Here is a 12,886-nt window from a genome sequence, read left to right on the forward strand (position 1 = left end):
AAAAGAAGGCCCTGAGCTGTAAGGGATCGTAGACGTGTGAAAATTTGTGGACAGAGACACAGGCGCTCTTCATTCATGAGGACTTCTGAGTATTCGAATGTGGGCAGCCAAACTCTCACACCTTGGTAATGTGAAGAATCTTAGTTTGAAACTGAGGAAGGCTGTAGGGAAATGTGTCTATTGGTGGCAGTCAGCAGTTTGGTTCTAGGTGGCTGTAGTGCAAGGTAATGTTTAGCATCCCAGGTGGTTAGAGTTGTGGCACAGATTCAGGAGAAAGTGAGAGGTTTAGATTTCAGAGACTCTGATCCTTGGCGGTAGGCAAGATTACACAGTTAAAACAATAGAGCAAAGTACAAAAGACAAGCAGAATTAGTCAAACCTACGGGAGTCTGGTTTTCTCTTCTCTGTGGAATCATAATTCAGCCTTGCATCTCCCAGCAGGGTCACTCATCTCCCTCAGCCACTGAGCTCGAATGGGGGGTTTGCCCTGTGGGTTTCTGCTTTTTTGTTTTAAGCCAAGTTCTCTTACTTCCTTTGTTTCTATGTCTCTTTTTCCTTCCTCATGGCTCTGCATTCATCCTGTACATTCTAATTTCTACCTGGTCCTCTGTGTGCCTTTCCAGTCCCCACACTTGTCTCACTCTCCCCTGCGCCCTGAAGGCAACCCTTTCGTGCTCACACGGACATGAACATGATGTTTTCCTATGATGTGCAGGAAGATTGGCTTTCTTATCCACTCAACAGTGGACTTACTGAATACATTCTGTATCTTCTGTTATGTTTGTTAGCTCTACCCCCTACTTATCCTTTAATTGGGACCTTCATTTCTGCTTCTGTCATCCTTCAGTTTTTCAGATGGTGTCTACTCAGGTCACCTCCCGATGCTCACAGTAGTTACCTAATGAATGTTTTTAAGGAAGAAGTGTTTTGTTCAGATGGGCTGCTAATTGAAGTTATAGAATTCCTTTTAAAGATTTTTTTTAAAAAAATATAATAGGTGCACTTTCTAAAAGAACTCAGGAGAAATTCTGCCAGAGTTTTATGAAGAGCCCATTGTGAAGTCTCTCTGTTTCTTTTGTTTCTGTGACTTGAAGTTGTAGAGACATGAAAAGACTGCAGGGAATTACTCAGAATAGCTATTATACACTCCTGAAAGCTGAAAGCATGTGTTGAAGAATGTACAAAGGATTTCTTATTATGTATAAATCAAATATTTTATTAAAAATGTTAAATTGGAACCAGGGGCATGGGTTCACATATTTATGCTTTGGTTAGCTCCATGACTGATTTCTGAAAATGGAAGAGGGAACATGAACAGGGCACTTATTGCAAGGATATGTAGACTTGCCATTTTTTTCTTTTTTTCTTTTTTATTTTTGGCTCCTTTAATGGTAAATAAACTCTTTTAAGGTAAGAATCACAGGAGAGAACCTGTGGAAACAAGGGCAGCTCAGAGCACATGTAGTCTCTGTCATGCAAAAATGTATCATGTAGTAGGAGAAAGAGGCATGTGTGTGTGTGTGTGCGCACGCACACACACACAAACATACACACACACACATACACACATGAATGTGCATTTCATGCACACACACCCACATATGTACACATGTGACAAATACGATTATAGCTACAACAGATAATTTCCAGGAAAGAATTGAATAAAACAATGCAAAGAATTTAAGCTAGTTTTTGGTATACCTACAAAGCTTTCTTCAATAAATATTCAATTAGGAGTTATGGGTTTAGTAGGAGGCAAAGAGCTGCACAGGAGATGGGCTCTAGGCAAAGAGTATACCTAAGCAAAGCTCAGGCAGTGGCTGTGAGCATGCACTTTCTGGAAACAACCAGGAAGAACCCAGTGTGGTCCAAACAGAAGCAGTGAGGGAATAATGGCAAGAGGGGCAAACAAAGAAAGATTAGGAAGCCAATTAAATGGGGAATTAAAACATTTGGTATATATCCTAAAACTTATAGTGCCCTCTGTGGGAAGGTGATGGAGGGAGGGAGAGAGGGAGGGAAGGGAGACAGAGTCATAGAGACATAGAGACATGGAGACATAGAGACACAGAGATAGAGACCCTCTTTGCTGACTGCTTTAAGACAGCTTTAAAGGGGACTCTTTTAAAATTTGTTTTGGAATGTCTGTAATTTTACATAGCTTTATGCAAAATATTTGGCCATTTAAAGATTCTAATATATCATTATCATTTTTCCATCTTTACCTTTATGCAAGTCTTAGTACCTAAGCTACAGTACCTACATTAGTTAGCCTAGTTAATATGTTAGCAGTAAGCAATAATGATTAGGAGTTTTTAATGAGTGAGAATCAGGATGTTGGCTTTCCCACTGTAACCTATGGGATACAAACTAGAAGGCTGGTGTCAGACTTTCCAGGTCTGTGTCATTTTATTTAATTTATTTATTTATTTATTTATTTATTTATTTATTTTGGTTTTTCGAGACAGGGTTTCTCTGTATAGCCCTGGCTGTCCTGGAACTCCCTCTGTAGACCAGGCTGACCTCGAACTCAGAAATCCGCCTGCCTCTGCCTCCCGAGTGCTGGGATTAAAGGCGTGCGCCACCACGCCCGGCTTGTTTTTCTTTTTCTTTTTTTTTTTCCGTATCATTTTAATGCCTCCCCAGTCTTTTTTTTTTTTTTTTATTGTCCACAATTTATTACATAGTAAAATAAAGTAATAAAAGCAAACATAGCAGCATAGTCTCAATTTTCATATCGAACCTCTTATAAGGATTTGTTTTTTAGAGTCGGGGCCTCATTATATAGTCTTGGCTGGCCTAGAACTTTCTTTCTTTTTTTTTTTTTTGATTTTTAATATTTTTATTACATATTTTCCTCAATTACATTTCCAATGCTATCCCAAAAGTCCCCCATAGCGCCCCCCCTTCCCTACCCACCCATTCCCATTCTTTTGGCCCTGGCATTCCCCTATATTGGGGCATATAAAGTTTGCAAGTCCAATGGGCCTCTCTTTCCATTGATGGCCGACTAGGCCATCTTTCGATACATATGCAGCTAGAGACAAGAGCTCCGGGGTTCTGGTTAGTACATCATGTTGTTCCAACAATAGGGTTGCAGATCCCTTTAGCTCCTTGGGTACTTTCTCTAGCTTCTCCATTGGGAGCCCTGTGATACATCCAATAGCTGACTGTGAACATCCACTCCTGTGTTTGCTAGGCCCCGGCATCGTCTCACAAGAGACAGCTATATTTGGGTCCTTTCAGCAAAATCTTGCTAGTGTATGCAATGGTGTCAGCGTTTAGAAGCTGATTATGGGATGGATCCCTGGATACGGCAGTCTCTAAATGGTCCATCCTTTCATCACAGCTACGAACTTTGTCTCTGTAACTCCTTCCCTGGGTGTTTTGTTCCCAATTTTAAGAAGGTGCACAGTGTCCACACTTTGGTCTTCATTCTTCTTGAGTTTCATGCGTTTATCAAATTGTATCTTATATCTTGGGTATCCTAAGTTTTGGGCTAATATCCACTTATCAGTGAATACATATTGTGTGAGTTCTTTTGTGATTGTGTTACTTCACTCAAGATGATGCCCTCCAGGTCCATCCATTTGGCTAGGAATTTCATAAATTCATTCTTTTTAATAGCTGAGTAGTACTCCATTGTGTAAATGTACCATAATTTCTGTATCCATTCCTCTGTTGAGGGACATCTGGGTTCTTTCCAGCTTCTGGCTATTATAAATAGGGCTGCTATGAACATAGTGGAGCATGTGTCCTTTTTACCGGTTGGGACATCTTCTGGATATATGCCCAGGAGAGGTATTGCTGGATCCTCCGGTAGTACTATGTCCAATTTTCTGAGGAACCGCCAGACTGATTTCCAGAGTGGTTGTACAAGCTTGCAATCCCACCAACAATGGAGGAGTGTTCCTCTTTCTCCACATCCTCGCCAGCATCTGCTGTCACCTGAATTTTTGATCTTAGCCATTCTGACTGGTGTGAGGTGGAATCTCAGGGTTGTTTTGATTTGCATTTCCCTGATGATTAAGGATGTTGAACATTTTTTCAGGTGTTTCTCTGCCATTCGGTATTCCTCAGGTGAGAATTCTTTGTTCATTTCTGAGCCCCATTTTTTAATGGGGTTATTTGACTTTCTGGAGTCCACCTTCTTGAGTTCTTTATATATATTGGATATTAGTCCCTTATCTGATTTAGGATAGGTGAAGATCCTTTCCCAATCTGTTGGTGGTTTTTTTGTCTTATTGATGGTGTCTTTAGCCTTGCAGAAGCTTTGTAGTTTCATGAGGTCCCACTTGTCAATTCTCGATCTTACAGCACAAGCCATTACTGTTCTATTCAGGAATTTTTCCCCTGTGCCCATATCTTCAAGGCTTTTCCCCACTTTCTCCTCTATAAGTTTCAGTGTCTCTGGTTTTATGTGAAGTTCCTTGATCCACTTAGACTTGACCTTAGTACAAGGAGATAGGAATGGATCGATTCGCATTCTTCTACATGTTAACAACCAGTTGTGCCAGCACCATTTGTTGAAAATGCTGTCTTTCTTCCACTGGATGTTTTTAGCTCCCTTGTCGAAGATCAAGTGACCATAGGTGTGTGGGTTCATTTCTGGGTCTTCAATTCTATTCCATTGGTCTATTTGTCTGTCACTATACCAGTACCATGCAGTTTTTATCACAATTGCTCTGTAGTAGAGCTTTAGGTCCGGCATGGTGATTCCACCAGAGGTTCTTTTATCCTTGAGAAGAGTTTTTGCTATCCTAGGTTTTTTGTTGTTCCAGATGAATTTGCAGATTGCACTTTCTAATTCGTTGAAGAATTGATTTGGAATTTTGATGGGGATTGCATTGAATCTGTAGATTGCTTTTGGCAAGATAGCCATTTTTACAATGTTGATCCTGCCAATCCATGAGCATGGGAGATCTTTCCATCTTCTGAGATCTTCTAGAATTTCTTTCTTCAGAGACTTGAAGTTTTTATTATACAGATCTTTCACTTCCTTAGTTAGAGTCACGCCAAGATAATTTATATTATTTGTGACTATTGAGAAGGGTGTTGTTTCCCTAATTTCTTTCTCAGCCTGTTTATTCTTTGTGTAGAGAAAGGCCATTGATTTGTTTGAGTTAATTTTATATCCAGCTACTTCACCGAAGCTGTTTATCAGGCTTAGGAGTTCTCTGGTGGAATTTTTAGGGTCACTTATATATACTATCATATCATCTGCAAAGAGTGATATTTTGACTTCATCTTTTCCAATTTGTATCGCTTTGATCTCCTTTTGTTGTCGAATTGCTCTGGCTAGGACTTCAAGTACAATGTTGAATAGGTATGGAGAAAGTGGACAGCCTTGTCTAGTCCCTGATTTTAGAGGGATTGCTTCAAGCTTCTGACCATTTACTTTGATGTTGGCTACTGGTTTGCTGTAGATTGCTTTTATCATGTTTAGGTATGGGCCTTGAATTCCTGATCTTTCCAAGACTTTTATCATGAATGGGTGTTGGATCTTGTCAAATGCTTTTTCCGCATCTAAGGAGATGACCATGTGGTTTTTGTCTTTGAGTTTGTTTATATACTGGATTACGTTGATGGATTTCCGTATATTGAACCATCCCTGCATCCCTGGGATGAAACCTACTTGGTCAGGATGGATGATTGTTTTGATGTGTTCTTGGATTCGGTTAGCAAGAACTTTATTGAGGATTTTTGCATCAATATTCATAAGGGATATTGGTCTGAAGTTTTCTATCTTTGTTGGGTCTTTTTGTGGTTTAGGTATCAGAGTAATTGTGGCTTCATAGAATGAGTTGGGTAGAGTACCTTCTGTTTCTATTTTGTGGAATAGTTTGTGAAGAACAGGGATTAGATCTTCTTTGAAGGTCTGATAGAACTCTGCACTAAACCCATCTGGTCCTGGGCTTTTTTTGGTTGGGAGACTATTAATGACTGCTTCTATTTCTTTGGGGGATATAGGGCTGTTTAGATCATTAACCTGATCTTGATTCAACTTTGGTACCTGGTATCTGTCTAGGAACTTCTCCATTTCATCCAGGTTCTCCAGTTTTGTTGAGTATAGCCTTTGGTAGAAGGATCTGATGGTGTTTTGGATGTCTTCAGGATCTGTTGTTATGTCTCCTTTTTCATTTCTGATTTTGTTAATTAGGATGCTTTCCCTGTGCCCTCTAGTGAGTCTGGCTAAGGGTTTATCTATCTTGTTGATTTTCTCAAAGAACCAGCTCCTTGATTGGTTGATTCTTTGAATAGTTTTTCTTGTTTCCACTTGGTTGATTTCACCCCTGAGTTTGATTATTTCCTGCCGTCTACTCCTCTTGGGTGAATTTGCTTCCTTTTGTTCTAGTGCTTTTAGGTGTGTTGTCAAGCTGCTAATGTGTGCTCTCTCTAGTTTCCTTTTGGAGGCACTCAGAGCTATGAGTTTTCCTCTTAGAAATGCTTTCATTGCGTCCCATAAGTTTGGGTATGTTGTGTCTTCATTTTCATTGAACTCTAAAAAGTCCTTAATTTCTTTCTTTATTCCTTCCTTGACCAAGGTATCATTGAGAAGAGTGTTGTTCAGTTTCCACGTGAAGGTTGGCTTTCTATTATTTATTTTGTTATTGAAGATCAGCCTTAGTCCATGGTGATCTGATAGGATGCATGGGACAATTTCAATATTTTTGTATCTGCTGAGGCCTGCTTTGTGACCAATTATGTGGTCAATTTTGGAGAAGGTACCATGAGGTGCTGAGAAGAAGGTATATCCTTTTGTTTTAGGATAGAATGTTCTGTAGATATCTGCCAGATCCATTTGATTCATAATTTCTGTTAGTTTCACTGTGTCCCTGTTTAGTTTCTGTTTCCATGATCTGTCCATTGGTGAAAGTGGTGTGTTGAAGTCTCCCACTATTATTGTATGAGGTGCAATGTGTGCTTTGAGATTTACTAAAGTTTCTTTAATGAATGTGGCTGCCTTTGTATTTGGAGCATAGATATTCAGGATTGATAGTTCCTCTTGGAGGATTTTACCTTTGATGAGTATGAAGTGTCCCTCCCTGTCTTTTTTAATGACTTTGGGTTGGAAGTCAATCTTATCAGATATTAGAATGGCTACTCCAGCTTGTTTCTTCATGCCATTTGCTTGGAAAATTGTTTTCCAGCCTTTCATTCTGAGGTAGTGTCTATCCTTTTCTCTGAGATGAGTTTCCTGTAAACAGCAAAATGTTGGGTCTTGTTTGTGTAGCCAGTTTGTTAGTCTATGTCTTTTTATCGGGGAGTTGAGTCCATTGATATTAAGAGATATTAAGGAAAAGTAATTGTTGTTTCCTGTTATTATTGTTGTTAAAGTTGGCATTTTGTTCTTGTGGCTGTCTTCTTTTAGGTTTGTTGAGGGATTACCTTCTTGTTGTTTCTAGGGCGTGGTTCCTGTCCTTGTATTGGTTTTTTTCTGTTATTATCCTTTGAAGGGCTGGATTCGTGGAGAGATAATGTGTGAATTTGGTTTTGTCGTGGAATACTTTGGTTTCTCCATCTATGTTAATTGAGAGTTTGGCTGGGTATAGTAGCCTGGTCTGGAATTTGTGTTCTTTTAGTGTCTGTATAACATCCGTCCAGGATCTTCTGGCTTTCATAGTCTCTGGTGAAAAATCTGGTGTAATTCTGATAGGCTTGCCTTTATATGTTACTTGGCCTTTTTCTCTTACTGCTTTTAGTATTCTATCTTTATTTAGAGCATTTGTTGTTCTGATTATAATGTGTCGGGAGGTATTTCTTTTCTGGTCCAGTCTATTTGGAGTTCTGTAGGCTTCTTGTATGTTCATGGGCATCTCTTTCTTTAGATTTGGGAAGTTTTCTTCTATAATTTTGTTGAAGATGTTTGCTGGTCCTTTGAGTTGAAAATCTTCATTCTCATCCACTCCTATTATTGGTCTTCTCATTGCGTCCTGTATTTCTTGGATGTTTTGAGTTAGGATCTTTTTGCATTTTACATTTTCCTTGATTGTTGTGCCGATGTTCTCTATGGAATCTTCTGCACCTGAGATTCTCTCTTCCATCTCTTGTATTCTGTTGCTGATGCTCGTATCTATGGTTCCAGATTTCTTTCCTAGGGTTTCTATCTCCAGTGTTGCCTCATTTTGGGTTTTCTTTATTGTGTCTACTTCCCTTTTTAGGTCTAGTATGGTTTTGTTCATTTCCATCATCTGTTTGGATGTGTTTTCCTGTTTTTCTGTAAGGACTTCTACCTGTTTGATTATGTTATCCTGTTTTTCTTTAAGGATTTGTAACTCTTTAGCAGTGTTCTCCTGCAATTCTTTAAGGGATTTTTGTGCTTCCTCTTTATTGTCGTCTGCCTGTTTAGTAGTGTTCTCCTGCATTTCTTTAAGTGTGTTATTAAAGTCCTTCTTGAAGTCCTCTATCATCATCAGGAGATATGCTTTTAAATCCGTTTCTAGCTTTTCCGGTGTGTTGGGGTGCCCTGGACTGGGCGAAGTGGGGGTGCTGGGTTCTGATGATGGTGAGTGGTCTTGGTTTCTGTTAGTAAGATTATTACGTTTACCTTTCGCCATCTGGTAATCTCTGGGGTTAGTTGTTATCGTTGTCACTGTTTAAAGATTGGAGCAGAAGCTGTGTTCCACTCACCAGCAGTCCCAAAATCCTGCGGCGGGGGTCGTGGGTAGCTGGCGGGTGTCAGGCAACCCTGCTCTCCCGCTACCCCGGCGCTGATCTGGCCGGATGAGGCCTGTGGCCCTACTCAGGCCGGTTTCCGCTTCCCTAACTAATGCAGTCTCAGGTCCCGCGCAATTGGATTGGAGCAGAAGCTGTGCTCCACTCACCAGAAGTCTTAAGATCCTGTGGTGGGTGTTGTGGGTAGCTGGCGAGTGTCAGCCGACCCTGCGCCCCAGCTGCTCTGGCGCTCCTCTGACCGGAAGAGGGTTGTGGCCCTATGTAGGCCGGATTTCTCTCCCCCCAACCAGAGCAGTCTCAGGTCCCGCGTGATTGGACTGGAGCAGAAGCTGTGTTCCACTCACCAGCAGTCCCAAAATCCTGCGGCGGGGGTCGTGGGTAGCTGGCGGGTGTCAGGCAACCCTGCTCTCCTGCTACCCCGGCGCTGATCCGCGCCTCCCCAGTCTTAACAGCCATCTGTTCTTGAGTGTCACTCAACACTAGAATGTGTGTGTGTTTCTCTGTGGTTCCCTAGCCCTGCTCCATTTGTGACTGAAGAGCCTTTAGTGTCCCATGTAGTATTTAAGCCACCTCTCTCCTAGTCTGTGTGGCTGCAGATGTATACCACTGTCCTGAGTTAACAATGTCACAGGTCCTGGCTATGTCACAAGTGCTCTGGAAAGCATGTTCAAAGTGTCATAAGTGTGTTCATATTTTTTGGATTACTTAAATATTTTGAATAATTTGCTCAGTGAAAATGAACATTTTGTTTCTATTTCGTGCTGAGAACAATAAATATTCAGTCTACAGAAAATCTTAAATACATTTAAGGACAGCTGTAGAGACTAGTAATTATATATTAAGATGAGAAGCTTGTATGAGTGAGAAGGCTCAGTGACCAAAGGTTGTTGCTGCCAAACCTGGCAACCATATATGCTATAAAGATACCCAACCCCTACTGCGTGGTAGCTCATTGACCTGCATAATGCTGTAATTATGGAACAGGATGATTTAGAACTTTTGTTTAGTTACAACTGGTGATTATAAATTATAAAAAGACTAGAGAATCAAAAATGAAAGTGAAGCATTTGGTGGTGAAATGCTGAAAACTTTTGGCTTTGAAAAGTTACTTTTATGTAGTTTAGCGTGGACACACAAAATTACAAAATCTATTTCCATTTGATCAGGTTATGGCTTTTCTTTTCACAAACAGATTATGTGTTCCATGTCAACCTGAATCTGTCAATGCACAGCACTTAAAAATTACTTGTGCGGGGCGTGGTGGTGCACGCCTTTTATCCCAGCACTCAGGAGACAGAGGCAGGCGGATTTCTGAGTTCCAGGCCAGCCTGGTCTACAAAGTGAGTTCCACAACAGCCAGGGCTATACAGAGAAACCCTGTCTCGAAAAAAACAAACAAAAAGTTACTTATATCCTGTTGTTTCAAAAACAGAATCCTGTTTGCTTTAGTCTAGGAATCATGTGGAGCTTTGACGGGTTTGGCTTTGGAGCTGTGAAGAGAACAGGTGGGCACAGGATACTTCATTTCTGATCCTTTTCTCTCCTTCCAGTCCACATACTTCTAACTGCTCAAGACGGTTCTGCTCTTTACTGCTGGAACTCAGAGCTGAATGCCTTCTCTTTCGTCCTGGAAGCACCTGCTGCGCACGATGCAGCTTTTGTGACAGTGAAGTCGCTTAATTCAAGCAAGACTTTAATTGCTTTAGTGGGAGCTACTGACTCCCATTTGTATGAGCTGACCTACGTCTCCAGCCAGTCTGACTTTATTCCTAGGTAGGTTCAGTAGCTGATGCTTAGTGTTTTTAACTTACCCACCTCTGTGTATGGCACCAAATTTCTCTACCTCATTGATTGAGTTACTGCTTTATGTAAAACAGAGCAGCCATTAGTAAGCCAGACATCTGTTCGTTGTCCATATTTTTAGTATCTAGTCTATCAAGTTGACCAGTATTATATGGATATTTTGTATGCGTGTTTTACTGATGGAATGTTTTGGTCCTTGTGAGACTTCAATGTTATTCAGTGTGCTAGGAATCTGGGACTAATCTCCCATGTGTACCATTCAGTGGTCATCACTGGCTCATTTTAAATCTGCTTCTCATGCTAGTTTAGGTGAATTGATATTTGAACCTGGCGACAAGGAAGCAATTATAGCAGTAAATGTCCTTGATGACACAGTTCCCGAAAAAGAAGAATCATTCAGAGTTCAGCTTAAAAATCCAAGAGGCGGAGCAGAGATTGGCATTAGCAGTTCTGTGAGAGTCACTGTTCTCGCCAATGATGGTGCCTATGGAGTTGTAGCATTTGCCCAGGTAAAAGGACCCAAGAGTCCACACTTGTGTCGAGGTTGTTGTTGTTATAAATTAGTTCTGAAATGCCTTCACGGAGAGAGAGATACTTGCCCGGTCTTCAGTCTTTATCCCTTCCCTTGCCTCCACCTCACTTCTTACTACAGAGAATTCTTACCTACAGTAGAATTCTACTGAGAATTCCAGTGGGTTCTCTGGGATACCGCATCCTCCTTTGTTCTGTTTATTTACTTTTATCGATCATAATACATTTACTATTTGGACATCTCAGTGTTTTGCTTCAGGTACTATCTTTAAAAAGTTTTTTTATTTTATTTTATTTTTTTAAAAACCAGAGAGTTGTAACAAGAGAGAAGCTAGATATACTTTGCACTGGGTATTATTTCATACACGTTATACAGTGAATTATATCACACATATCACATGCAGATAGGTATTACACCAGAGCATGGTGTGGCTTATGCTACACAGAGATGCCTTTGCCACTTTGTCTCAAGGAAAGAACTCTGAAAATCTTCTCAGGCTCCCTTATTTATACCTGGGTTTCGTGTTTCTTTCCCCATGAGAAGAAAGGTAGACTTTCATGTCGTATTATTCCAACAATTGTATGAATATTAAGAATGGCGTGGTGGCGCACGCCTTTAATCCCAGCACTCGGGAGGCAGAGGCAGGCGGATTTCTGAGTTCGAGGCCAGCCTGGTCTACAAAGTGAGTTCCAGGACAGCCAGGGCTATACAGAGAAACCCTGTCTCAAAAAACCAAAAAAAAAAAAAAATGAATTCTGTAGATAAGTTTATGTCACAATGTCTAAAGGTTAGACATGTGTGGAAGGAGTCTTTTGAAGGAAAACATCTTTAAATAGCTAGCACAAGATGCTGCCTGCATTTGCTTAAGAATGAAACCTTCACGGAGTGATGGCCACTAGAACTGGAATGACGAACATGTCTAGGGAGGAGAGATGGAGAGAGAGGGATTGTTACATAGCACAGAGGGATTTCTTCTTTCTGGCAGGAGGAACAGTTGCACAGACTGTGAGCTAAGGAATGAAACATCAACAGAAATAGATTAGCTAGTCAAATATTTCACAGGATAGGAACTTAAGCCCAAGAGACATTAGCAAGTGATCAGACAGTCTCAGTTCTCAGGATGCTCTTGCAGTGGGTATGGGATTGGAAATTTCTAGAGCTAATTCTTAATTTACTACTAGGAAAGGGAGACTTGGAAGAATTAGCAGACCTTACGCAGATGCAAAGGATTTCCATGCCATTCTGGACTATGTTCTTGCTATTCTACAAACCTTTCAATAAATGTTATGTGTACTGCTTTAAAGAGGAATGCATGCTGGGTATAAAAGTAACGTATGTCCATTGAGCCAAATATATCAGGAAGACTAACAAACAAACAAAATACAATGCAATACGACTGTTTTTAGTGACATCGGGCTATTTATATACTCACTTGTTGAGATGTTGTACTCTATAGTCTTGGCCAGACTCAAACTTGCTGTCTTCCTGGCCTTGGTAGCCTCAGCACCACACCTTTCAATGTATCACTGTTGGTAACAGTTGTTTCTCATGCCATTTCACTCTGCTCAGAATTAAGTTTATAAATATGTGGCAATGCAAAGCAAAAATTGCTTAGGTATTTCAAGTCAACCCCCTGAGTCTTTCTACATATCTTTCAGAACTCATTGCATAAGCAATTGGAGGAATTGGAACGAGATAGCCTGGTAACTCTGAATGTTGAACGCTTGAGAGGAACACACGGCCGCATAACTGTAGCATGGGAAGCAGCCGGAAGTGTCAGTGATGTGTTTCCCACCTCAGGAGTGGTATGTAATTACAGAATTATAGAAGACACATAATCACTGATGCATGGGACTAAATCTTGCCTGTTGGAAG

At 40.6% G+C, this 12,886-nt stretch overlaps 1 protein-coding gene across 1 annotated transcript in view; it reads left to right on the forward strand.

Annotated features, from left to right (window-relative positions):
- Adgrv1 (adhesion G protein-coupled receptor V1) overlaps positions 1-12,886 on the forward strand; it is a 504,170-nt gene that overhangs the window by 116,251 nt on the left and 375,033 nt on the right. Inside the window, exons 53-55 of the mRNA XM_085830825.1 lie at positions 10,227-10,449; positions 10,784-10,988; positions 12,670-12,816. Coding sequence (XP_085686951.1) covers positions 10,227-10,449; positions 10,784-10,988; positions 12,670-12,816 — 575 coding nt within the window. The remainder of the gene's footprint in view (positions 1-10,226; positions 10,450-10,783; positions 10,989-12,669; positions 12,817-12,886) is intronic.

The sequence above is a fragment of the Mus caroli genome, unplaced genomic scaffold (genome assembly GCF_978045245.1).
Source record: "Mus caroli unplaced genomic scaffold, Mus_caroli_1 scaffold_15, whole genome shotgun sequence".
Lineage (NCBI taxonomy): Eukaryota > Metazoa > Chordata > Mammalia > Rodentia > Muridae > Mus > Mus caroli.